The 27,418-nt window shown below is 44.8% G+C and overlaps 1 protein-coding gene across 6 annotated transcripts in view; it reads right to left on the bottom strand.

Annotated features, from left to right (window-relative positions):
* The window catches only part of MTMR3 (myotubularin related protein 3), a 249,319-nt gene that overhangs the window by 6,871 nt on the left and 215,030 nt on the right, over positions 1–27,418 (bottom strand). Inside the window, exons 15-20 of one of the 6 annotated variants that reach the window (XM_082256785.1) lie at positions 22,698–22,868; positions 21,033–21,178; positions 18,448–19,741; positions 17,896–18,006; positions 10,758–10,846; positions 10,585–10,611 (exon numbers count right to left, since the gene is read on the bottom strand). In XM_082256785.1, coding sequence (XP_082112911.1) covers positions 10,585–10,611; positions 10,758–10,846; positions 17,896–18,006; positions 18,448–19,741; positions 21,033–21,178; positions 22,698–22,868 — 1,838 coding nt within the window. The remainder of the gene's footprint in view (positions 1–10,584; positions 10,612–10,757; positions 10,847–17,895; positions 18,007–18,447; positions 19,742–21,032; positions 21,179–22,697; positions 22,869–27,418) is intronic. The other 5 variants (XM_082256786.1, XM_082256789.1, XM_082256787.1 and 2 more) reach the window with 5 other exon arrangements.

Genomic DNA, 27,418 nt, shown 5'->3' with positions numbered 1-27,418 from the left:
TTCAAACTAAGTTTTAGCGCTACTAATGTGGTGATCAACTGTGGACTATTTTTATGGACTATATTTTTTTACCACATATTATGAAGTGATTACTACTAGTGGATATAACAGCTGCTAGTTATATGTAAAATCTTTGGTACATTCAGCCTGCCCATACATGGTTCGAATCTCTTGCTGAATCAGCCAAGATTTAAACAGTCTATGGTGGACTTGACACAAGCGATGTTAGTGCAGCGGTCTCCCCTGCCCCACCAGAACACACTGGATGATTGGATGTTAATTTTCTAGCATGCCTGCTCGACAGAAGCCAGTCATGAAATCCGCTTCTGTAGAACAGACAGCTGTACATACAGGGTGTGTGTACAAGACTTTATGAATTACTAATAGAAGAAACAATGTAAGCTAATCATAAGGGTTGTAAGCAACCTTCCTATTGATAGCCTGTACATATTGTACTCTTTTATGGTACAAGTAGCAACTTAAAAAAGTTTAATTGTTATTTGCCAATAACTGCTCTTTCCAAAAATACAATTTTTTTTAACCTTTTGGTCACACTGCTAGTTACAGGACAACTGGACACCAACAAAAAAAATTAATCGGAGGAATAACCATTCCCACTACCAGTATGCCTGGTAGAGCAGTACTAAGAGTATGATTACAGAGTGCAAAAGCAGTCCAACTGAGGGGTAGCCAACACACCTGGCAACAGATCCGGTTGTGATGTCCACCTGGTAGACCTTGTGAACAGAAGACCATATCTAAGAAACAGTTGCTCTATGCCAAAAAGAAGCACTCTCAGATCTACTAGAAAAGGTGGAACACAATCATTGAGAGTATTAAGACTGAATGACTGGTGTCTGAGTCACCAAGATACAGTGAAATGAGCAGCAGCTGAGAGACAGACTCGCAGCCCGAGTGAAACCTCTTTTTGGTGAACTGAGGGCCAGAAGAACAATGTCTTAGTTGAAGTGAATAATGGTTGTAAAGGTTTGATTCTTTTTTTCTAGATTAACAAACCTGTTATACTTACCTGCTCTGTGCAATAATATTGCTCAGAGCAACCCTGAACCTCTTCTTCTGGGGTACCCCGTCGGCACTCTCAACAACTCTTACTTTGTGTGCCACCATAGCAAGCCACCAGCTATGGTGGCACACCTGCTGACTTGTTCCTGCACTGGGGTGTGCACTCTTATAGACACAACACAGCTTAGCCCCCGCTCTCCCTCCCTATGCAAAATCAGAAAGGGTTCCTTAAAGGATAAAGCCACCTGTTTAGACACTTGCCTTGAAGAAGTGATGGCTACAAGAAAAACTACACTAAGTGTGAGCAAAGAGGAATGTGTCTAATGAATTCTTCAAACAGCAGTTTCTAAAGTACAGAGAGAACCTTATTCAGATCTTATGGATTCACATAGTCTATGTGGCAGACTGCAAGTACAAAGGTCTTTGTAATGGAAGTGTAAGTGGGACAGAACGCACATGGAGAGCAGGAGTGCCAACAAAGCCTTTTATTGAACGGTAGCAGGTAGGCTCACAAAGAAAGGGGCAAAAAAAAGTTGCCCAGGGTCAGATCCAACATGGGTAAGACAGAGTTCCAGATAACAGGGGTAGTCCGTAACAGGAGGCTCCCGATAGAACGGGCAAAGTCCTGGCCAGTGAGGGATTGGGCCACACACAGGTCCGGGCAAACAATGGGGTAACACAATCCAGGCAGAGTTCAGGTAGGACCAGGGTTAATCCACTCACCAGCAGGCAGGTATAGGGTTAATCCACACGCAGGGTTGGAGGCAGGTATAGGATAAATCAACACTTCAGGTTGCAGGCAGGGACAGGGTAACTCCACAATCCAGGGTGGCAGGCAGGTTTGAAGAGGCCCGCAGGAACCAATAGAAGAGTCTGTGTTGTCCGGCCGCAGCCTAGAGACACACAGTCTTACAAACAGCAGAGATGAACAACACAGGAGGGACTCTCTCTGCTAAATATGTTAGGAGCTGCGCCCCAGGTGGCCAGGCAACTCCCATCTGGCGTTGGGTTGCCTCGGCAACCAGCCCCACCCTCCTCTCCTCAAACCCACACAAGGAGTGTGTTTTGTCCACAGGCAGCATGAAAGCGGAGAAGCAGATTTTCTGGCATCTGGCCGGGGAGGGGAGAGGGACAGCAGAGTTGGGGGGGGCAGGCAATGGAGTGTGCAGCCAGGGGGGAGGAAAGAATCCCATGCTGGGGAAGATGGCAAAGTACCGAGGGTGCAGGAAAGAGGAAAAGAAGGGGGGGGGGGGAGAAGTAGGGCCCGTGACAGTCTTTAATCATGAAATGAAAGGGCAATGGTCTCTGAAACCAAATCTAAAGGCCAGAAACCTTGACCCCAATAGTGCTGACAGAAACACTGGTCCAGGCCCAACTGTAGGAAGGTGAGAATTCATCCCACAGAGAAACTCCGAGGGTGGAAACAGACTCGCACTAAATGGCATATGCTTTTCATGATCTGACAACAGAACTTCTAGGAAGTAGCTCTCCTAGCTTTTAGCATCGTAGGAATTACAGATTCAAAGATGCCCTAGTTTCAGAAACGAAAGGCCCGTACACACGATAAGCAATTCGGAAGGGAAATTTCGTCCGACGACCGATCTGCCGATTTTCGGATTGTTAGTATGGTGCATTCGTCAGCCGACTCCGACTTTTCGGCTGACAAAATCCTGATGTGCAGGCATTAAAATTTTTGTCCTCCGTCAACACACGTCCGATTTTCGTCTCATTAGTACAGATTTCGACGGGGAAAAATCTTATGAGCAAGACTAGGCATGCTCAGAGAGAAAGAACACATACAAAGCAATCCAACACATGACATCACTTCTGAAGTAGAATTCTGTCGTATGGGAAAATTCGTATGAAAATAACCTCTTCACTTTCCACATCAGACTAGCATGCCACAAAAAAACGGACGACAGATCTTTCTATAATCTGATCGTGTGTACGGGGCTTTGGGCTTTAGCAGCTATGCCATTAAAGTCCATGACCATGAAGTCCAAAAGACAGATCTGGTACGTTTTCTTGTGGAGCCTTCTAAACTACACAAGACAGGGACAACCTGGTCTTAGCTGGACAGACCAGTTTGTTTGGCATCAATTTAGGTGCCTTTTTTTTTTCTTAAGAGACAAAAGTGTTATTCTGTAGAGGTCCGGAGTGAAACTGGGCAAACCGAACCTAGCATTAGGCCTGGGACTCGCATGCAAAAGCAGAGTGAGACAACTCCTGGAATGGAGAATTCTAATTTGAAATGAGGGAGTCTGACGTTTCTTCTGTGGAAGAAACACCCTGGTTCAAGTGTTTTATAGGGCACGAGAGTCGGCTCCAGTGACCATTTTAAAGTTTCAGAATCCACTGTACCACTGTAATGTTTGTCCAAGAGAGCCTGTGGCAAATCTTTCCTTAACAGAAGGTTGTCAAGAGTATGGGGGTGTCACAAGAGCACAGAAGGGCTAACACTGGGTCATCACCTTGGTGAAAACTGCAGGTGTAGATGAGGGGTTGAAGGGGGAGGGGGCCACTAACTGGTTGTGTAGAGGCCCCACCACAAAATGTAAGAAATGATGATGCACAGGAAAGATGGGGACATGCAGGTAATTGTTCTTGATGTCCACAGAAGGAAGAAGGCCTGGTGAAGGGTGGCAATGACACCTGGTTGATTCCCTATAGCAGGGCTTCCCAAACTTTTTTGGGCCGAGACCCACTTCTGAATACAGTCGTTTTTGGGGAACCACTTGCTTGTAATTGACTATTCTAAAGCGCTACGGAATTTGTTGGCGCTATATAAATGCAAATATTAATAATAATAATGCATTTTAAAGGGAGGGGGATGTTAAATTAAAAATATCAATTTATTTTTGAATACACTTAATATTTAAATAAATATAAGGCTATATGGCACTCACCCTCCTTCCTCTCCCAGCGGTCCACAGTGAAGGTGAAGCCCCTGTTTGCCCTCTCCAGGGCCCAGCACACCTCAGCCAGAGTCTCCATAATGAGGAGCTCTATGCTGGTCTTGGTTTCCTGGCTCTTCTCCTTCAGATCCTCTACTGGGGTCACAGAAGCTGCCATGAACTCCTGACACCGCCAGGCCACCTGGTCCTCCTATGACACCAAGGCTGCTGTCTGTCCGCTATAGCTGAGAGAATCCCGCCGCTAGTCTAGCCACCACCGCTGCTGCCAGCAGGACCAAAGAGCTGGCTCTGCACCCCATGAACATATCCTACATAACAGCCCACATACTTACTGACGCAAGTATCCTCCTCGTGGGAAATGCAGACCAGCCTCCATAAACTGCATGGGCGGGGTCCTGAATCCATCGCGATTTGACTGCTCTGGTTCTCTGTAATTTGCACTGGCTCGCACAGCACAATTTAAGCAGTGATTTCCGACTCATCGCGACCCACTAAAATGCAGCTCGCGACCCACCAGTGGGTCCCGACCGACAGATTGGGAACTCCTGCCCTATAGGATTTCTGGGCTTGAATGAAGACATTCCCCTTGGGTTTGGTTATAGTTTACAGGTTGGCTTTAATTGATTGAAAGTATTCTGTTACAGGAACTGCGGTATTGATACCTTGATCCAGAAGACCCCAGAGGGCTCAATGGAGATCTGTGTGGTGGCGATACAGGAAGGCTGTAGGACTATGAAACCTCGCGCTTATGGTGTTGAGATCCAAGTGGTTAAAGTGCTCTGATTTGTGTGCAAACACATAAATTAATGTAAATAATTTAAATAAAATCTGTGCAAGCTGCTTGCTGCAAGGAAAAGTGCTAATGCTCTTTTAAAGGTGTATCAATCGGTGATTGCAGCGCTGCTTTTACATAACTGTGCAAATGTGCATGTGTATGTATATTTATGCTTAAGCACATTTGCACAGTTATGTAAAAGCAGCGCTGCAATCACCGATTGATACAGGAAGGCTGCAAGTTTGAAACTGAAGAGGGGGAAATTAGTGCAAAATGTTTGATTGTATCCCTGGAGTAATAACCTCCTGTATCCCAAGGCTCTGCAAAGGTGAACAAACACTCCCTGCCCTGGCCTTTCTGAGCATTTGGAAGCATTTGAAGCCCCAGACCATGTGGATGGGCTGGGAGTCAAGCTTGGGGGGGGTATGTTGCACATGTATACAAACATGAGACCCATGCAATAGATAAGCTGGGAAGCTCCCAGCTGACCATAAACTTTAAGCTGCCATTAGAGCCCTTTGGTCCATGTGTTCTATCAAGGAATCTTCTTCAGCAATCGTGAGATCTCTTAAGGGATTTTGACCACTCAGCTATGGTTTGGCACAGTACAGTCACAGCCAGGGTGGGGTGAAGAGAAGGGCCTGCCAGCAAAAACAGGGTTCTAGAGTGAGCTTTTAACCACTTATCAATTGGGTCCTTAAAGCGGTATTAAACCCAAAAAGTTCACAAATTCTTAGATGTGGTCATTGCATGAGTTTTCTTTTTGCAAGCGTTTTCCTTTATTTTCACCTGGTAAGTCTGTTATCTTTTACTCTAACTGAAAAATTTGTCCGGGCAGGGTAGCAGTTAAAGGGTTGAGAGAAAAAACATTTACTACTGACAGGGGTGCTTACAATAGTTAATTTATGTCAAACTTCTAACAAAAAGAAAAAAGATGGTCATGTAACTACTTCTAAAGTATTAGCAGGAGTTCAGCTTTGTTAGACAGGTCCACCTAAATCTGCTAGTCTAACACTACCTTCTCCCCAGACTGACAACACTGCTATTCAAAAGGTGTGTGCTTTACTACTTTATCAAGAATGCAGACACCTTAAGACAGAAGTATGTTACTGGCAGGATTACCAGGTGAAAAAGGAAAAAAAAAAAGATCTAAAATGAAAACCAAGTCAGCCACCACGTCTAAGGGGTGGTAAGCTGCATTACATTACATTTTTGTTATTGGTCTTCAAAATTTTAAAGACGCATGCATCCTCCACTATGATAGTTGCTTAAAGTGGGGCACTGGCAAAGCCACAGTGTGGACACACCACTTTTGTACAAAATCCTTCTCAAACTTCTACAAGACCAAAAAGGGCTTTGGAAATAAAACAGCTTATTAGGGTGTTTCCAACCTCTGTAGAGAAGGAACTGGTACAGAAAGTGCATCGGAAAAATATTTGTGGCTTTAGGAGTTTTAAAGTACCCAAGACAGGAACAGCACTTGTGGTATCAGCATTCTAGTTTACCATCATGTAGGCTGCAAACAGTCAGAGAGCAGTTTGTAGAGTGTGAGCTGGGGACACTCAAATGCATAAACGTTCTAGATGCTGTAAACAAAAGCAAACCTATGCAGCACATACCTTTTGTGCACTGTTCCTTTTACAGTGCATCTGGAAAGTATTCACAGCGCTCCACTTTTACATGCTACTGCCTTATTCCAAAATGGATTAAAGGCATCATTTTCCTTAAACATCTACAAACAATACCCCATAATGACAACCTGAAAGAAGCTTGACATCTTTGCAAATTTATTTAAAATAAAAAAAAATGGGGGAAAAAAAGATCACATCTACATAAAGTATTCACAGCCTTTGCCATGACACACAAAATTGATCTCAGATGGGAGGGGGGGTTGGTCTCTAAGCAGTTACTGTCCAGCTCTCAGTAACTGCGTTTCTCCTGGAATCTTCTCCATGCTCTTAAAACTGTGCTGGGAGACAAAGCAAACCTTCTGGCAATGGCACGCATTTTTTTCCGTCCTGGAGTAAATGAAATTTCAGTGGTTGTCAGTGGCAGTCGTCTCATTGTTGCCCATCTAGTGTACCTGTTAATTTCATTAACCCCAAAAGCAGTTGAAACTGATTAACAACTCCCTCTGCTACTTAACTGACCAGATCAATATCCCAGGAGTTTAATTGACTTGATGGTATACTCTGAATAAATGGTGTTTCTTTAATTTTATGAGCAGTGTATCTCTACTCTTCCCAATCCCAGTTTGTCATTCATGTGACCATGACAGTGAGATAGCCACTATAATAGTGGAGGTCCCAGGCATAGGTCATGAGAAGTTTAAAAAAGCGATGAGGGCTTAGTCAAAATTTGCATATCAGTAACACGGTTTAAGGGATATGAAACCTTCAGTTTTTTTCAAGTGCTTTCAGCTTCTGATTAAATCCCCTATGCAGATTATTCACCTTTTAATCCTTGCTTATGCTCCTGGTAATTCTGGTGCCATGACCACTTCTTACTGACCGTGGAGCGGAAAGAGCCGAAGTGGGACCCCAGAAAAGAGGACACAGATCTGCGCTGTGAATTACCATTCTACAGAGCAAGTCAGTATAACTATTTTGATTGTGTTAAAAAAAAAAAAAGGCCTTTAGAAAGGCTTTAAACCCTTCTGGACCGGGACAGCACTGCATTACTTTAACTGAAAACTGTGCAACTGTGTGATATTGTACCCAAATAAAATTGATGCCCCCCCCCCCCACAAATAGAGCTTTCTTTTGGTGGTATTTGATCACTTCTGCAGTTTTTAATGCTAGAAACAAAAAAGACTAAAAATATTTTTTTTACTTTCTGCTATAAAACATATCCAATAAAAAAAAAAAAAAAGTAAAAAAATCTAATTTCTTAATCAATTTAGGCAAATGTGTATTCTGCTACATATTTTTGGTAAAAAAAATCCCAAAAAGCTTATATTGATTGGTTTTGCAAAAGTTAGGGGATAGATTTATGGCATTTTTATTTATTTTTTCTAGTAATGGCGATGATCAGTAATTTTTAGCGGGACTGCGATGGACAGATCTGACACCTGAAACTTTTGGGGGACCAGTGACAATACTACAGTAATGTGTGCTATAAATATGCACTGTTACTGTACTAATCCCACTGGCAGGGAAGGGGTAACTCCAGGGGCAGTCATTAAGCGTGTCCCTAGGGGATGCTTTATAACTGTGTGGGGGGTGGACTCACTAGATGAACACAGAGATTCGTGTTCCTAAACAGCAGGAACTTGTACAAGATCACTGTGTTCATCTCTGACAGACGGCGGTCTGCCTTGTTTACATCAGCAGACCGCAATTCTGTCTCTGGGGAGCAATCGCGGGTGGTCGGTGGACATCGCATCCGCCAGACCCGCTGATTGGCTCCCCCTCTGGCCAATCACGCACGCCCATGCTGGCTATTGCACGAAAGAGTATTCAGTGCCTTCACGGTCATATACAAAGCCCCTACTTGAACATGTATGCTTATGAGCCCCAGCCTCGGGTATCTAAGCTTCGGAAATAATCCAGTAGGCCTGGTTAGCTTATTTGATCTAAGAGTGCATGAGTGAGTGTGTGGGGCCCTTTCTATGGTGCCTCTTTGTGACAACGTTGTCATTTTTTGTGTTTTTAAATTGTGGGTGTCTTTTGGGGGGGTACAGTCCATTGCTTGGACATAATTTTTGACTAACTGTAATCAGCCATTTCATATTAAAGTTTTTTTCTATATTTGCACACTGTGGCTGGTCCCCCTTATATAACTCCTATCAGTGTCACCCATGTTATTTCTCTTTATATTGTTTTATGTTGCTATGCTTGAGGGATAGAGAGGTTCAACTTATTACAGGACAAGTATGATAAAAAAAAATGAAGATTTTTTGCGATACTATTTTAAAAGCAACAATGATTAAATTGAGTCTTTCTTTGCCAGCATTTGTGTTCTCTTCATGCATTGTTACTATGATGCAACTTTTTTTTTTTTTTACTACAAAATAAAAGAAATAGAAAAGCAACATTATCTACCCACAAAACGATGTTTTTGTATGAGGCCTACTTGTACATATTTACATTTAACCTGAATTTGTTCAGCATTGCTCATTTTTGCCACTAGGGGGAAGCATTTTTATCTGGACTTTCACAGATGTCTAACTGCAAATAGTTACAACATGCTCTAATACCTGTAAAAGTACTCTACATTGTCTTCAAGATACACTGAAGGAAAATCAGTGTCCCCACATGCTAACACCACCTAGAGTCCAAATCAAACAGTGAAAAGGAACAATATTAACAGAGTACCACAGCACAAAAGAATCTGGCAACATTTTTTTCTCTCTAGGCAGTGGACCTCAACCAGAGTTTCTAAATCTGCCACTGCTGGAAATGCTACTTTGATACTTTGCAATAATTTGTGCACAGATTTTTGCTACTGGCAGTGGACAGGAGCTGAGCAGTTAAAGGGCAACTGTGCTTTTGCAGGGAAAATACACAAAAATATCTATTACAGCATACGGTAGACCAATGCTACACAAGTCATATTGTAAATGGCAGTTATTAAAAACGACCTTTTTTCAATCTGCAGCAGTCATTTTCTGCAATAAGACAAACTGGAGGTGTCCTGCACATAGATGTGTACAGAATGCCCCCAGAAATGTCATTTCCTGCTTGTTTGATTGACTTGGCCATCCTCTGGAGAAAAAATAAAATTTTCGGTGAGATAGTGCCAAAGCGAAATCATGTCTAAAGAGATTCAGACCCTATCGCTTTTCTCATTAGAATTCAGCAAGTGCAGCAGCTGATTATTAATTAAAAAGTCACTCCCATTCACACTCACTTTGCACATAGACACAAACAGCTTTTTCTTTTTCTCCAGAATATCAAAAGGTAGGAATCTGCAACAAAGTTTGTTAAAATTCTTGCAATGTAAATAGATCACCCAGAGGGGAGAGTTTTTTTCCCCAAAAGTAGGGTTACACTGCTGGGTATACACACCCATTTTTTCTTTGTTCAACCAGTGGGTTGAATGGAAAAAAATGGACCGATCGCCACAGCCACACAAGTGAAGTGAAAGTAAGGATCTGCCCAGTTGCGCTATTGTATTCTGACAGTGGGGACTCCCCCTATAACAATACACTGATCAGTGTTGCAGCCATTGGCTGCATGTGCTGATCAAACAGGTTTTCCAGCAGGACCGTTTAACAGAAGCTGGTCTACCAGTTTCTGTTAGGCAGGGGTACACACAAACCAAAATTTGGAGGGTTGCTGCTGAACTTCTGAATTTCAGTACACTAGTGCCCAGCTTAAGGTACTGGAAGCTGCTTCCCGTGCAAATGGGGTGAGGGAATTTGGTGGGGTCGTTTTAGTACAGGTGTTGCCACTGGATACACACTAGATACGCAAGAGAAACCTAAAACAAATTTTGCAATAACATTGGAGTGTTTAGAGCAGTGCCTACTGCACAATGGAGGGGATTGTGTATTGTTTATGAACAAGTGTGTTTAAGCTTCGAATCATATCATTATAAATGGAACAATATTATTCCTATACAACACGTTCTAAGCAAAAGTTAACTAGAAGGCAAAAGCCATGCACATTTGTGTAGTCGGGCGTAAAGTACATGAAGCTGGAATGTACAGCAATGCTACCTTTTCATATATTTCACTTAGATTTTTGTTCTAATACTTTGACAGCATCTGCCCCCTAGCAAGACTAAGATTAGTTGTGGCTCCCTATTAAGCTTTCTCATGTTTCATGCATTTTTTGGCCTGGGCAGTCCACTAGTCAATAATGCCCACAGTATGCTGTGATTGTGAAGGAAGCAGGGTTGGAAAGGTTAGTTTCAACAAAAGCTCACCACAGTTCAGTCATGGCATCTGTATTCCTGCAAGGAGCGAAACATGGCTGAAATTGAAGTACACTGTAAAGATTTTGCATCTTATTATGGAGCTAGTAAATGCTCAAAGTTCTAATTAAAATATAAACAAAAGCCAAGATGATTTGTGGGGCAAAGATTTTTCCATGTCTTACCTACAATGGTGTTTTCGACTCGCCAACCAAAACTTGCCATCACAGTTATAACAGTTTGCTGCTAGATGATCTGGCAGCCATCTTGTCACCTATAAGACAGACAGAACAAAATAAGGTATCGGCAATTAAAAGAGTAGCACTGCCAAATTTAGATTTCACAGTCACCCACAACCTCCTAAATTTGCTGGTGACTTCTGCATTCAAATTTCTGCATTGTCATTGACAATAGGAGGACTTTAATTATCAGGCTGCATTATGGAGAATGAAGCTAAAGAGCAAGATTCCCTAAAAAGTTTGTGTGGGAGCATGTGGGCAGGGGGTTGTTACAGGAAATCCATGGGCAGCTCATTTATTGAAAACGTCCCTGTTGCATTTATGTTCTCTGTACTGAATGGCAAAGCTACAGAAAACAAAGGAAAGTTACTTTTATCTATAAATGGGATACCACATGCCTTCATACTTTTAAAAAGGTCAGATTTAGCAAGCATAAATGGAAAAGAAGAAAAAAGAAAAAAAAAAGAAAAAGAAAAAAAGGAGTACCATGGAATAACTGGAGTTTTGTAAGAACTTACCGTAAAATCCTTTTCTCTGAAGTCCACTAACAAACGCAGCTCTTCTGCTTTTTAGACAATTTGGTTATGCTGCCCCTACAGGTGTAGTACTAGGCAGGAAAAAAACAGTTTACCACACTACGGGGGCTATCCCCATAGGCATAACCCCACACACCCTGCTCCAGCATACCAGTTTTGTTCCAAGCAGTGATAAAAAGACACAAACCATCCCCATATCAGAGGGACAGGTGCTGCGTCTGTCAATGGACTTAAGAGAAAACGATTTTACGGTAAGTTCTTACAAAAATCCAGTTTCTCTATCGTCCATTGACAGATGCAGCTCCTATGCTTCTTAGACCATTGGGACGTCCCAAAGCAGTGTAGACATGAGGGGTGGGAAGAACGCAAGCCAAATACCGTATTTTCCGGTGTATAAGATGACTGGGCGTTTTAAGACGACCCCCCTAATTTTAAAGTTAAAACATAGGTTTTGGACTATACTCGCCGTATAAGACAACCCCCCTTCCGAAGCAAGGCAACACCCTTGAAAAACATCAGATTTCTCATAGATCTCCAAGGTACCCTAGTACTGTAATACATGTAATCTTTCATTATATCTCCAACGTACCCTAAGTATAAGTATTACCGGTAGATGTAATCTCAAGACTCTGGCTGTGCGGAAATCCTGTACCGGTATACCGTATGCACCGTAGCTTCGGCTACATACAGTATACCGCGCTGAGCCAATCACAGTGAGCGATGTATTCTATTATTGAATGCAAAGCCTGCTCGGATTGGCAGAGTCAGAGACGGGCTGATGTTACCCTGTCAATCCGAGCAGGCTTTGCATTAAATAATAGAATACACCGCTCTCCCTGATTGGCTCAGCGCAGTACACTGTATGTAGCCGAAGCTACGGTACATACGGTATACCGGTACAGGATTCCCACACAGCCAGCGTCTTGAGAGATTACATCTACCGGTAATACTTATACTTAGGTTACCTTGGAGATATTATACTCTGTGTATAAGATGACCCCCATTTTTGGGGGATTTTTTTGAGGTTCAAAAGTAGTCTTATACGCCAGAAAATACAGTAAACATGAACTCCAAAGGCTAAACTTAGCCAACCGGGTAACATGAAGCTCAACCAGAAACAGGAGCTCCCCCATGAAAGAAATACCCCCTAAAGAGAAACAAACAAGTCTCTTTAAGCAGCCTGCAAAACCTTGCGGCCAAAGGATGCATCCGAAGATGCCAACAAATCTACCTTGTAGAATTTGTAAATGTGTGCACAGACGACCAAGTCGCCGCCTTACAAACTGATGGCGATGGCGAAAAGCCCAAGAAGCACTCAGCGTTCTAGTAGAATGAGCCTTCACAGGGAAAGGAGGAACCTGACCCTTCAGTGAATAAGCCTGAACAAGCGTCTGCCTGATCCATCTAGATATAGTCGTAGCAGAAGCAGCCAAACCTTTACGAGATCTCTCAGTAAGGACAAAGAGCATCTGATTTCCTAAAAGATTCAGTGACCGTCAGGTAAACCCTGGTCGCCCGAACCACATCCAGAGAGTGCAAAGCAATTTCCTTGGGATGCTTAGGCCAGAGTGAAGGCAACACCATGTCCTCATTTAGATGGAACTCAGACACCACCTTAGGGAGAAAAGATGGATTAGGTCTGAGTACCACATTATCTCTGTGAACCACCAAATGAGGCAAACGACAGGACAGCGCCACCAACTCAGACCTCTGCGGGCAAAAGTAATTGCCACCAGAAAGGCAACCTTCTGGGATAAAGAAAGCAGAGAAATCTCCTGAATGTTCTCAAAAGGAGGCTTTTAAAGAACAGACAAAACCAGAATGAGATCCCACGGAGGCAACGGGGATCTTCTCGGGGGAGCCAGATGATGCACCCCCTGAATCCTTGATAGTGCCCAAGGCCAACCGCTGCTCAACCCCTTTTTGTAAAAAGGCCAAAACCCTAGCTATAGAAAAGAATTGAGGGCACAGCTTCAGCGATTCACACCATGAAATGTACGATTTCCACGTATGATGATAAATCTTCCTAGAAGTCGCCTTCCTAGCCTTCAACAGGGTAGGGAATCACAGATTCAGAGAGACCCCTATCTCTCAACACCTGCCCTTCAACAGCCATGCCGTTAAAGCAAGCGACCGTAAAGCAGAAAGGAAGATCGGTCCCTGGGACAGCAGATCCTCCCTCAGGAGGAAATCTCCACGGAGGATCGACGACCAATTTTACTAGGTCTGCATACCAAGACCGACTAGGCCAGTCTGGGGCCACTAGAATAACCGGAATTCCTTCCACCGTCACCCTGCGGAGAAGCCTTGGCAAGAGTTTTATCGGAGGGAAGGCAAAGATCAGACGATACTGGCTCCAAGGCATCTGTGGCGTCGGCCAGAGGATCCCGAGACCTGGCCACAAACCTCTGGACTTTTTTGTTGAGGCGAGACGCAAACAGGTCTACCTTGGGAGTTCTCAGTCGGACACATAGGAGATGAAACCCCTCCGGATGAAGGGACCATTCCCCTTGATCCAGCACCTGACGACTCAGGTAATTCTCTAGCCAATTCTCCACACCCAGAATGTGGACTGCGGAAAAAGCCGGGACATTGTCTTCTGCCCATAACAGAATCTCAGCCACCTCCTCGGCCGCCAGGACACTCTTGGTGCCCCCTTGATTGATGTAAGGCACAGCCGTGGCTTTGTCTGATTGGCTCCAAACCGGAGAACCACGTAGCCGATTTCTCCCATGGATCAGGCAAAGCTCGATTGCTCTGAGCTCCATAATATTGATCGGTAAGGAAGACTCCTCTGCTGACCAGGCCCCCTGGGCACAGAGCTTCCCCAGCACTCCACCCCAGCCTGACAGGATGGCGTCCGTGGTGACCACCGTCCAAAACAGTGGTAGGAAGGACTTGCCCTGACAATACTGGTGACTGGATCCACCAGGATAGAGCAGACCTCGCGAGTCGGCTCAAGTGTATCATTTTGTAAGAATCTTTTTGCAGAGATCTTAAGTGAGACTGAGCAAACCAAACCGCCTCAAAGGTTGATACCATCAGACCCAGGGCTCTCATGCAAGTCCGTGGTGAGGACAGATCGGTGTCCCAACAGCAACCGGATCACTCCGTGCAAGTTCTGAAGTTTTTTTCAGGGGAAGAAAGACCCTCGCCAAGGCGGAATCTAGAGTCAGCCCCAGATAATTCAACCTCACTGAAGGCGTCGAGCGGATTTTTTTAAAATTGATAGTCCACCCGAATTCCTGAAGTGTCTGAACTGTAATCGACAGGTCGCCCAACAAAGCCGAGTGAGTGTCCGCTCTCCATAGGAAATCGTCCAGATATCCCAGGATCGCAATCCCTTTTTGGCGCAACAAAGCAGTACCGTGGCCAATACCTTGGTAAAGACTCTGGGAGCGGAGGTGAGACCAAAGGGTAACGCCACAAATTGAAAATGTTCCTCTGCCACCGCAAAGCGGAGAAATCGCTGGTGTCCCACGTAGATGAGGAAGTGTAGATACGCATCTTTGATATCGATGGAGTCCAGAAAATCCCCCTGATTTAAAGACGCTACCACCGACCAAATGGATTCCATTTGAAACTTCTGCACTCGTACAAAGTGGTTCAGAGCCTTGCGGTCCAGGATTGGATGCACCTTGCCAACTTTTCTGGGCACCGTGAACAGGTTTGAAGAGAAACCGTGAAAGCATTCCTGAGGAGGAACTGGCACAATCACTCCTTGAGCAAGGAGATCCTACACTGCGTCCCAGAGATCCTTCAAACGATCCGGAGACAAGCTAAGAATTGACTGAAAGAACCTGTATGCCAGGACCAAAATTCAATCTTGTACCCGAAACAAATCAGTTTGTGAACCCATTTGTGTTAAATGAAGGAAGTCCAGGGTTCCTCAAAGAAACACAGACGTCCCCCCCACCCCAGAAACGAGTGAGGGCACCTCTTCATGCTGAAGAGGACTTGTCCGCAGAACCGGACTAGCTGGTCTTGCCTGACCATGGCTTTTTAGCTTCTCCAGAAGCCCTGAACGGCTTACCTTTTTCTTGCGCCCCTGAGGCACGAAAAAAAACGTCTGAGTGGTAAAAGAAGGCCCCCGCTTACTACGGGGTACCTTACCTTTGGAGGATTGAGGAAGAAGAGTACTCTTCCCACCAGTTAGACCATTGTTCATTAACAATATCATGAAAATTCTCAGGACAAGGGAAAACCTTGCCCGACTTTTGGGTTTTGCGGGAGCCTAGGGACACCCGTGTCCCTGCCGGTGTGGGCTCATCTGCCATTTTTAAAGTTTCCCTGACTAAAACAATCAGGGCTTCCACAAAAGCGCATTTCCGCACTGCAGCTGAAGAGGACAGGTCCTCTTCACCATCCAATTGTGAGGACAGCGAACCCTCAAGGAGGGGGACGTCTGTGGCGACCATACCCGTCTCTGAGTCCGAGGACACCACCGATGACGGTGAAGGCAGCCCGTTTTTGGCTATTAACCTTTTTCATCACAAAATCAACCTTGGTCACTAGGCTTTCCAGCGACTGCGATCCGGTAGTCGCACTTAAGGGGTCTGAGGGTAAAACCACTGCCTGGGACTCCATAATTCGTTCAAAAGAAAACCAGTGTACTGTCTCTTTAAGAGCACTGTCCCCATCGCCGATCACCGCGGTATGCAGAGTCCCCCTTAAATATATGCAGATAGAGTGCGCAGGGATATGCCCACAGAGACCCCAGTACTTTACCACCTCTCTGAGAAACCTCCAGAGCCGATCTGTGCAGCAGGAAAGTGAAAGTCACAGGATATGACATCAGTCTGGATAGAATGTGAAAGGTCATGCTGCCTGTGAAAGCTACATAGGGCTACACAAAAATGGCTGCCAATGCAAGTCAATGGGAAGCACAGGGCTGCATGGCTGCACCATGCAGGTCAATGGGGAGAAATCCTCCTTATGCCCACACTAAAGATGGCAGCCCCCCACAGTGAGCCATACGGTCAGGGAACCCCAAACTGGAGGCCACAGAGGATCTGCAACAAGACCCAGCAGAAAAAAGTACAATTTTCACCCTCCCCTAGGACGCCAGGCACTGCAGCAATAGCGCCCCCCAGGTAAAAAAACGCAATAAGGGCAGGGGCGGGGGCAGGGCACAGGGCCAGGTATCTTGACAGGCCAGGGGGATCTTTTAGGAAGTACTAGGTCCTATCATCCCCAGGAGTGGTCCCACAGCCCCCCCAAGACCACTAAGGGATATATGGGGGGGCTGCATTTACTCACCATACCATGGACCGGGTGGCCTCGCTCCGGACAGACCACCTCCCACCAGGAGTGGGGGTGATGCCAGCCGAGAGGTATGCTGCGACTCAGGGCGTTTCAGGTCGTCGCGTCCCAGCGAGACATTCACTTGCAGGCTTGTCCCCATCCAAAACAGGGCTCTGTCGTGCGGGACTATAACCGTCTCACACTCGCAGGCCTGGCTGGGAGACCTTAAGGATCTAGATTATCCAGTGCAAAACCTCAGCTGTCTATCGCTTGTAGTTCACCAGGAGGAATCCCCCTGAACACTAATTAGCAGAAGTGAGTAAAGAAAATAAAACAAAATATTTTTAAGAGAATAAAAAAACTGAGACTGAAGTCCCAGCAGGAAACCTAGGTCCTACTACTTCACTAGGCAGAAACAAACTGGTATGCTTGAGCAGGGTGTGTGGGGTTATGCCTATAGGGACAGCCCCCGTAGGCATGGTAAACAGTTTTTTCCTGCCTAGTACTACTCCTGTAGGAGGCAGCATAACCCAATGGTCTCAGAAGCATAAGAGCTGCATCTGTCAATGGACGATAGAGAAAGTTAAGATATACATACATCATATAGAAAATGCGATTCCTTCTGTATTACGGCTTTGCTGATGTATGAATTCAAAAAGGTTTGCAAGACCCATTTATCCTGCAGCTTCATTTCCCCAGAGACTTCTGTAGGTCCGATGTAAGCAGAGAGTGGTGTAGGAACCCTGATGTGCTGTGCTCACATCTGCTGGTAGATTACTTCTACCTAAACTCACGATCTGAATTTGCTCTTTAAAGTAAACCTTTAACAAACCTGGCAAATTCAAACTGAGGAGATCATAAAAAAATATAGGATATGATCAGCAGACTCCCTGACAAACTGGTGAAACTAAACTCATCTTTTAAAGGGAAAAAGACAGTGGGGGAGATTTACTAAAATTGGTGTACACGGAATCTGGTGCAGCTGTGCATAGTAACCAAACATCTTCTAACTAAATCTAGAAGCGGATTGGTTACCATGCACAGCTGCACCAGTTTTAGTAAACCTTCCCTAATGTTTATATAAATCTTATATTTGCATCCACTCATCATTGTGAGATAAAGGTAAATGATCTGCCTATGCCTTTTATCATCAGATGCTCAGTTTGCTTGGTAAAAAACTCAAGTGTGAGGTCTTCTGTGTTGATTGCATATTCTTACTGAGAAAGACTAAAGTGAGGGGAACACCGTTTTCAAATGGCACCTATGTAATGCTTTGGGATAGTGAAGAGGACAGGAAGGCTTACTTCAGTGTCCCTCTTGTCTACCTGCTCCCAGCTGGCCTCAGAGAAAGGCTCTGTGCTGCAGCCCGACAAACAGCTAGGGTCCCGATTGCTTTCAGAGTCAGGAATTGATGTCTGCAAAGGGTAAAATCACAATAAGAAATTTGCCAATAACAGAAAAATGTACAAATAAGTGTGCATAAGTGTTACAGAGACCACTTTTAACAATGCTTGGAATTAAAAGCATATCAGCAGAGCCTAGTGTAAACAAGTTAAAGGAAGAATACAGCATCTCAAACACTGCAAAGAAACTTTGGGCTTTATTTTTTGTGTCTATATGGTGCATGTTGTCCATAGAGAAAGTCAGATTGCTGTTTGGATTGGTACAAGCCCAGAACAGAAGTCAGCTTTCTGAATACTATTCCTCATTGTAGATCACGTACATCACAGAGCTGAATAGAAAATAGGTTCTTTGTGATAAAATATAGAACATGTACTAGACTTAATTTCAGGGTTAAATTAACACCACATTTTAATGCTTTGACACCCAAATCTAATCCGTCTATCAGAACTCACCACCTCATCTGTATATTCCCCATTGAAACGCAGGGGGCTATTGTGTAAATGACTTTCAAGTCGACAACGTAGCTCCTGCACTTGTTTCTTCAAGGTTTCCACTTCCTGTTGGTGGCCACTTTCCATTTGTCTCAGTCTTTGCTGGATAGCATCCACATACAATGGCATCCCATCATCATCCAGGTGATTACGGGCTGGCTGCTCTGGGGTGCTCCCTATGCGGTGCCTCCCACAACTGTGCAAAGGGCACTTGTGTGGGATGTTTCTGAGGTGGATTTGGGGGTTGTTTGAACAAGAATTCTGATGTGACAAGGTCTGCTTTCCCCGCTGATTGTCCACACTAAGACATGGTCCATCAAGAATAGGAGGCGAGGATTGGTCTCTATTCCATAAAGTCTGTGCATTGCATTCAGAAGGGGGAAAGGCACTATGGATAAGGGGAAAAGGAGAACACGTCCTTTCATTTTGATTTTGTAGCCCACACAAGCCCATCATAACGATGCCCTCATCAGACACCTGTTCTGGTTTCTGTGCAAGTTCATTGGCTGCAGTCACATGGTCCAGCTTGTTGGGCCAGGGAGGTGAATGATCATCTGTTAAAGTTTCTGTGGAACCATCAAGTTCAAGGTGTGATGAGATATTGTTAGGAGAATCATCTTTGGGACTACTCTGGAGTTCATCATTCGACCCGCTTTTATCACATTGCTCATTTTCCTCTGGCTCAGAGGACGATTCCTCAGCAGCCTGATTCTGTGATATCTCAGGAGCACATACCTGATTAACACACAACTCTTTAAGAGACTGCTCAAATGTGTCAGTTCCATGCTCTGGGTAGTCAGTTTTTGCACATAACTGACCTGGCATGAGACTGACACTCTCTTCTTCCCCATCCATTTCCCCCCTTACTGTGTCACCATTCAAGTATGGGCCCCTCTTTGCTTTCTCTGGCTCTTCCTGTGCTTTTTCTGATTTCTCTGTATACCTGTCTACTTCCCCATTTACTAATTTTCCTGCCTGCTCTTCCCCCCCTCCTTCTTCCTTGGTGGCTTCCTGTAAAATGTTTTCCATTTGCCCTTCCCCAACACCAGCTGCCATGGAGAGCTGTGCTCCCAGAGGGAGTCTCTCTCCTTCCTGCCCTTCTTCTGCAGAGTTTGCCAAGCCATTTAACTCCAGAGAACGTCGATGCTCTTGCCACTTCTCATTGAGGCTGGGATCACTGCTTCTCCTGTTTACACATGGAACAGTTAGGTCACAAGCCGTTGGAAGGTCATCATATGATCTGGTCTTTGGTAACCTAAAATGACACCACGAGAGAAGAACTACTTCGTAAAGCGCATATAAAATTTGACAAAAGTAAATTCATAGGCAGTATAACACACATAGGCTGCATGCCTTGCAATGAACACTACAGAAGTTATCAAAAAAATAAAAATAAAATTAGAGAACAGAGAATTTTACATGACAAAACTCTGCTCGGACTCCCAGTCTCATTGAGCAGTTGGAAATTTTCTGATTCAGGGCAAAGTAAAAGGCCCTATTGACCATCCATCTCCTCTCCTACTTATTTTGACCTTACCCTGCACACCTGTGTATGCCTGCCAGAGTAAGATATTCTTTGGAAAGCTTAATATGTATGGCAGTGCTTGAGCCTGGCAATAATCTGCTCAGGTGTTGAGCAATGCATGGTGGGAATAAGGGGAAAGGATAACATGCTCCCCCTTACCCGGAAATACTGGGAATTCCATTGGGCTCTGGCTGGTAAACAAAGCAACACAGCAGCACAGGGAAGGTAAATATCTACAACAAAAAGGGCATGCTATTGGATGAACTTCCCACACGGAGAACAAATGTTACCAAAACATATTTTTGACCCCTTACACAGAGTCCTGGTTCACACTTGTGCCATGTGGGAAATCCTGCGATTCAGTGGCGGTTCCCGCATTGCACCTGAATCGCACACTGGTTCACACTGACATTTGCCAACCTCTGGGGGTGTCAATGTAGAGTTAATGACACCCCCAGAACAGTTTGCAGATCACAGTATGAATTATCAAATGTTGCAGGAATTGAATCACATAGGTGTAAACACCCATGCAATCCGATTCCAGTGCTGACCAAAAAAAGGGTCCTGCATCATTTTGGTGCTAATGCAATTTCAGCCATACAGTTTGTATGGCTGAATTTGCATCACACAGACATCTAAACACGCCTAAGCGCTAGAAGTGTTTAGCACTTGAGCACTGTTTATGCTGGCCAATGAAATTACATTGCACAAGTATCGTGTTTTTTTCTGACAAAACTCTGCTGCCAGGAAGAAAGGAGTCTTCCCAAAAGGAGGAGGAGAGGTAGCAAAACGCCCAGTGTGCATGAGGCTTTGCAGTTTACCTCTAGATGAGAGCAAAATCATAGAAAAAAAAAAACTGACGCAGTTATGGTGAAAGTGTATATTATGCTTCTGCTACATATTTTGTATATAAAATTTAACAGGGCAAATGTATAGATGTATAAACACGGGTGATAACAGGTATAATATGGACATCAGATTCCCTTTGCAATTAGGACCTATGTGCACGCTTTGTCCTCACCTGCCATGTGGCGGCTCCTCTGCGGCAGAACCAGGACTTGGGTAGGGGATGCAGGATTCTTCACTAGGTGTGGATGGAGATGAGCCAGGAAGGTAAACTGCACTCCACAGCATCAGATTGCGGACGTGGCACACAGGATACAGAACCTAAGAAACATTTTTGGGGGGGGTTACTAGGTTGCTTAAGCAGTTGCAAAGTGTAATTGCGCGGTTCATTCAGGGCACACATTCATTCAGGGCCGTTAATGCAGTGAGTGATGTGCTGCGTTTGACTCCCATACGTATGCACAGGAGCGACATCATGCCTGGTCAACAGGCAGACAGCAGAAGGAAAACTGGGTGAGGCTGGAAGCACCTAGAGCAGAAACAGCGCTCTGCTGGAGGGCTCTGCTTGACAGGCAAGTCTATGTGACGCATAGCAGCACATTAAGGCATAAAACTACAGATGGAAAACTTAATCAAAATTTTGTTAGCAGAGTTTACTACCACTTTAAACATACACTCAGCTAGGTCTATAGCCATATGTTCAAGACACTCAGCTAGGTCTATAGCCATATGTTCAAAGACACATCTCTAAATCTAGACAATTGGTACCTTAATTTAAATATTCCACATTGCTCACAGTACAAGAGAAAATATACTTTTATGACTACTATTTCAATAATTTATACAATTTCTGAAAGAGTCTACAGTACTTTACAGAGTACTTAAAACTATTCAAACCAGTTACTGCATACACTAGCAGAGGTTACCAGCTGGATATTCCATCCTACCTGTTCAAAATCAGAATGGACATCAACTTAATGCAGCAAAAATTTCACAACACTCTACATAGGCCCCTTTCACACGAACGATCCAATCAGATCTGCCTGTCAGTTTTTTAGGCGGAATTGATCGGATCCTCCATGCATCCCTATGGAGCAGCGGATTTCAGCGGAGACATCTCCGCTGACACCCGCTGCTATCCAATTCCGATCCTGTCCGTGAAATCCGGACGCATGGAAACCCTATTTTCCATCCGTCCAGGGGATCGGATGGGATTGGATGAGAACGGACAGGCGGTCCCGTTCTCATCTGATTTCCCCTTAGAGAGCAGCGGTATTCTGGCACCTACCCACACAGAGCGGAGAGGGAGCTGTCACCGGCCAATGGAGGCGGACCGTGTGAAAGGACCCCAAAGAGCATTCTTAGAATATTAAATGGAACCTGTCAAAATGAAAATATGGGAGCTGCAACTGAAGACCCCTTTTTTTTTTTAATTGCAGGCACAGGGGCCATTCTGATCACGGCTATACTACCTATGGAGTCACCAGCAAAGAACAGGAATGGGCACATTGGACATTTATCATATTTGGTGAATGGTTGTTCTCGGTCAGCAACACATTAGACCAAGATATGGAAAGCAGCTCTGAGCCTTGCAACTTAAAAAAACAAGTCAGTAATGGCAGTTTAATATTTCTGTTTTGATGGGTTTCTTTGCAGTCAAATTAGCCAAAATATCATTGTGTATAAATATCTCAGCACAAAGTAAAAAGTTCTACAAAAGGAACCAAGACAAAGGTAACTTGTATAACAGCAAAAGTAAGCATAGCTTGTAGAAAGATAAAAAGGTGAGACAGGTAGGGTTTACTGTATAAAAGCAACTTTGCATTGACAACCAACTTACTGTTTCTGACTGAGAGGAATACAGCAAATTCTTGAAAACGCGGTTACCGGCTCGCAGAAGTGACCAAACCGAACAAGTGCGCTCTTGTATGTGTTTCTCACTTCTTTCCTTGGCATTGTTACACAGGAAGGTCCCAAACAGGCAAGAGTAGGTGTGCTGTACCAATTTCACCTGAACATAACAGAGGCTAGATAAAGTCGCTACATTACGCACACAACAGCAAATGTGGAATACAAAGATAACCAAATAGTGTAAAATATGCTAAAACTAAATGGCTAACAAAAATCCACAGAGGGAACCGTGGTTGCTGAATAAAGCAAATAAAAGCTTGAAGTTTGCATACTGCTGAACACCGCTAGGTTATTGAGAAATTATCTCCCCATAGTCTTCTAGAAAACAGCAAGTCCCCCTCAGTTATTGAATGGTCTAAAAAAAAAAAAAAAAAAAAAAAAAGTCATGCTGGCATTGGTTCCTGTTTAAATGTGTGTATGCACGTGTATACAAGTGAGTGCAGGGACTAATGTAAAAATGAATACAGTATGTAAAGGACTGCATAGACTATTGACCTGTAATTATGTCTTTAGTCACTTCAATGATAGTGCATGTGGAAAAAAAAATCGTTGGACCAGTATCTACTTGTCTGTTTTTCTGGTTTTATAATAGAATACAAATATATATATATATATATATATATATATATATATTTTTTTTTTAGACTTTTTTTAAATAGTTAAGATGTTTACACAGTACTTTGTCTAGGTACTGTGGTGGGACAAAAGTGGCCAGTGATTGCAAACACACGAGTTGTCTTGTAATTCTTTATCAGACCCTGCAAACATTAAACATGCCTGTAAATAAAAAAAAATGAGATTTTTGTACTTACTGTAAAATCCTATTCTCCGAGTTTAATCGATGGACACAGCGCTCCATAAATCATAAATCCTGGATTAAAACGCCTCCTCCAGGAGTAGGACTAGGCAGAACAAAAAACACCTGGCTATGCCCATGGGCTGTCCTCAGCTTGGTATATAACCCCCCTCTCTGCTCTTGGTAATCACTTTAGTAGCAAGCTGTATTAGAAGTATCAGAACTTCATAGAGGGGTAGGTGCTGTGTCCGTCGAACTCAGAGAAATGGATTTTACGGTAAGTACAAAAATCCCATTTTCGCTTTCGTTCAGCGACAGACACCGCGCTCCATAAATCATAACTAGTGGGACATCCAAAAGCAGTGCCAAAAGGAAAATGAGGGGTGGGGAAAATAATCAAAGGCTAAACATAAGAGCCCTTACCTTAACCAGGACACAGGTGCCCTGGCTGAAAAATAAAAATTTAACAAAAAACACCCCTCAAGAGGAAACAGCCCCTCCTAAACAGCAGCCTGCAAAACTTTGCGGCCAAAAGAAGCATCCACAGATGCCAAAGTATCTACCTTTTAGAATTTTGTGAAGGTATGCATCGACGACTAAGTAGCCACCTTGCAAACTTGCGATATTGAGATGCCCGATGACGGAAGGTCCAAGAAGCACTCAGCGCCCGAGTAGAATGCGCTGTGACAGGGTAAGGCGGAACCTGACCTTTCATGGAATAGGCCTGAGTCACCATCTCTCTGGAGATGGTAGCCGAAGAAGCCGCCAGCCCTTTTTATGGTCCGTCTGTAACCACAAAAAGGGAGTCCGACCTCCAAAAGAACTCTGCAGCTGCCAGATACACCCGAATCGCACTAACCACGTCCAAGATATGCAAAGTAAATTCCTTGGGATGAGCTGGCTTGGGACACAAGGAAGGCAACACAATGTCCTCATTCAAATGGAAATCAAGAGACAACTTTGGGCAGGAATGATGGACAGGGATGAAGAACCACTTTATCCCTATAGACCACTAAATAGGGACTGCGACAGGATAATGCCGCCAATTCCTATTCCCTGCAGGCAAAGGTAATAGCCACCTTCTGAGATAACATAGGCAAGGGAATCTCCCGAATATTCTCAAATGGAGGTTTCTGGAGAACCGAACGTACTAAATTGAAATCCCATGGCGGCAAGAGAGACCGTACAGGTGGAGCCACATGTCGAACCCCCTGAATGAAGGTACAAACTAAAGTGCGTGGCTAGGGGTTGCTGCAAGAAGATTGCCAGGGCAGACATCTGGCCCTTGATGGTACTCAAGGCCAACTTCTGATCAACGCCCTGTTGAAGATAGGTTAAGATCTGAGCCACAGAAAAGGATTGAGGATAAGCGCCAATCGACTCACACCAAGAAGTGTACGCTTTCTACGTATGATGGTATAGCTTGCTGGAAGACTCACCTTCAGCATAGTAGGGATCACTGATCCAGACAAACCTCTATCCCTCGGGACCTGGCTTTCAACAGCTAAGCCATTAAAACCAGCGACTGTAAAGCAGGATGGTAAATCAGCCCTTGGGACAACTGATCTTCTCTGAGAGGAAGCCCCCAAGGGACATTTATGGCCACCAGAGTGATTGGAAGATCCTTGCCCTTGATTCCTCGCAGGAATTGCAGAAGAAGCCTGAGAGGAGGTTGATATAGCCTTAGCGTGGGTCTTGGATGCCTGTGGCGTCTGCCAGAGGAATCTGTGATCTCGCCACAAACCTCTAACCTCCTGTGGAGCCGAACCTGCTAAAGGAGCTGCATGTAGGACTGTACAACCAGAACTGTCTTTAAAGGTGGATACCACCAGACTCACAACCTGTATGCAAACTGGGAGAGAGCACCATCTGTTTGACGGCAGCCGGTTAATCACGGCCTGTGGTTCCTGAAGTTTGCTCAGAGGAAGGACCACCCTGATCAGAATTCGAATCAGACCTAGGTAAATCAATTCCCTGAAAAGGGATAGGGGGAGCTTATGTAGTTCGGACATCACCTGACCCTTTGCATGAATTAAATCCGCACAAGGAGATTTAGGACCTAAAAAACCTGAAAAGGACAAGCTTTGTCCCCCTTTCTGGGTAACCCCAAAAGAATAATTTCATGGATCACTTTGACGCTCATGAAGGTCCACGATGCCAGGAAACCAGTGAAGATGTCCCCCCCACCCCAATAATGGGTGAGGGCAGACGTTCATGCTGAAGGGGTCTTGTCTGCTGGTCCAGAGAAGCTAGCTCTAGGCTTACTAGACCAAGGATGCTTGGCACCTCCCGGGGAAGATTTGAAAGATCTATTTCCCTTATTCTCCGTCCAAGAAGCATGAAAGAATTTTCTATACGCTGATAAGGAGGGCCCCCATCTGCGACAAGGCTCCTTTCCTTCCCTTTCCTAGGCTAGGGCAGGAAGGTACTCTTCCCCCAGTGATCCCCTTAATGATGTCATTCAGGGTAGCCCCAAACAGGCAATTGCCTTGAAAGGGCAGATCAATGAGAGCTTTCTTAGTGGCTTAGTCTGCGGACCAATTATTAAGCTACAGCATGCGCCTAATAACCACCGCTGAAACAAAGTTTGGACAACACAGAAGCTGTATCCAAAGCTGCATCACAAAAATTACAGCCCATGGACCAACTGGTCCGTTAAATCAACATAAGCAGCGGGAAACTGCTCACCCCCTAGGCCCTGGTGCAAAAGCTTGGCCCATTCAGTTAGGGTCTGAGACACCAGGGCTGAGGCAAAGACTGGCCGCAATGTCAAACCAGGCATAGTAAACATGCCGCGTGCCACAACCTCCACTTTCCGGTCAGCCGGGTCCTTAAAGGATGGGGATTCCTCTACTGGGATCATGGTAGCTTTGGTCAACCTGGAAACAGGAGGGCCCACCACTGGTGGACTAGTCCACTTTTTTTTTTTTTTTAAAGTGACTCCTCAAAAGGGTAACGTACAGAAAAACGTTTGGGGACCACAAAAGGATAATTTTGGTTGTTCCCATTCCTTACAGGAAAACCGGTCAAAATAAGGCACATAAGGAAACACCTTTGGAGTGTGAGGTGACTTATGCGTACCAAATGACACGGCCACGTCCGTGGCTACATCAGCCCCATGCACCAATTTTAAAGTCTACACACTGAAGTGATAAGTGCGTCTATCAGTGCTTTTTAATTCGCTGCTGCGACCATGGAGGAGTCACCTTCACTATCAGATGGATCTGGAGGTGTGATATTAGGCCCCCCTGGACGAGCCACGTCCACATCGGCATCAGGCTCAGAATCAGATGAGACAGCAGGGAAAGGTGGGGGACGCTTCCTCCTGGGCCTTTGCCCACACACCACTTCCACCCGGGACACTAAGGACTGCAGGACCACTGTCAGTGCAACCATGGGAAGCTGGGGTTCTGAGGGACCTGCCACCTCCATGAGGGGGTCTGTGGGGAAGATGTGACCCTGATGCTCCATAAGGAAAGGAAGACCTTGCAGTACAAAAGCGATCTTTTGGCACCACTAAAGGATTCCCCCATAAGGCTCAGGGTACCTATCAGCAGAGAGGGAGATGACAGGGACCCCCAAGGACTCACCCTACTGATTGGAGGAGCGCAGAGAATTCGGACCCAGCATCACCATGGACCCCATTCCCTGTTCATATGTCCCAGGCACAGGAAGAGGAAACTGAGGGGGAGGAGCTTCGGCATCCCCACGAGGCTTCGGTCGTCTCCCAGACTAAGGGAAAATGGACCCCGTGACATCGGGCTACACAAACATGGCCGCCAACTGGAGACAAGCCAGACTATGGGAAAATGGCCGCCTTCAGCTACAGCAAGCTGCCAGGATCTTCCCTGTGC

The sequence above is a fragment of the Pelophylax lessonae genome (genome assembly GCF_965119305.1).
Source record: "Pelophylax lessonae genome assembly, chromosome: 1".
NCBI lineage: Eukaryota > Metazoa > Chordata > Amphibia > Anura > Ranidae > Pelophylax > Pelophylax lessonae.
Note: the sequence above shows the minus strand (reverse complement) of the source record. Positions and strands in the feature narration are given on the sequence as shown.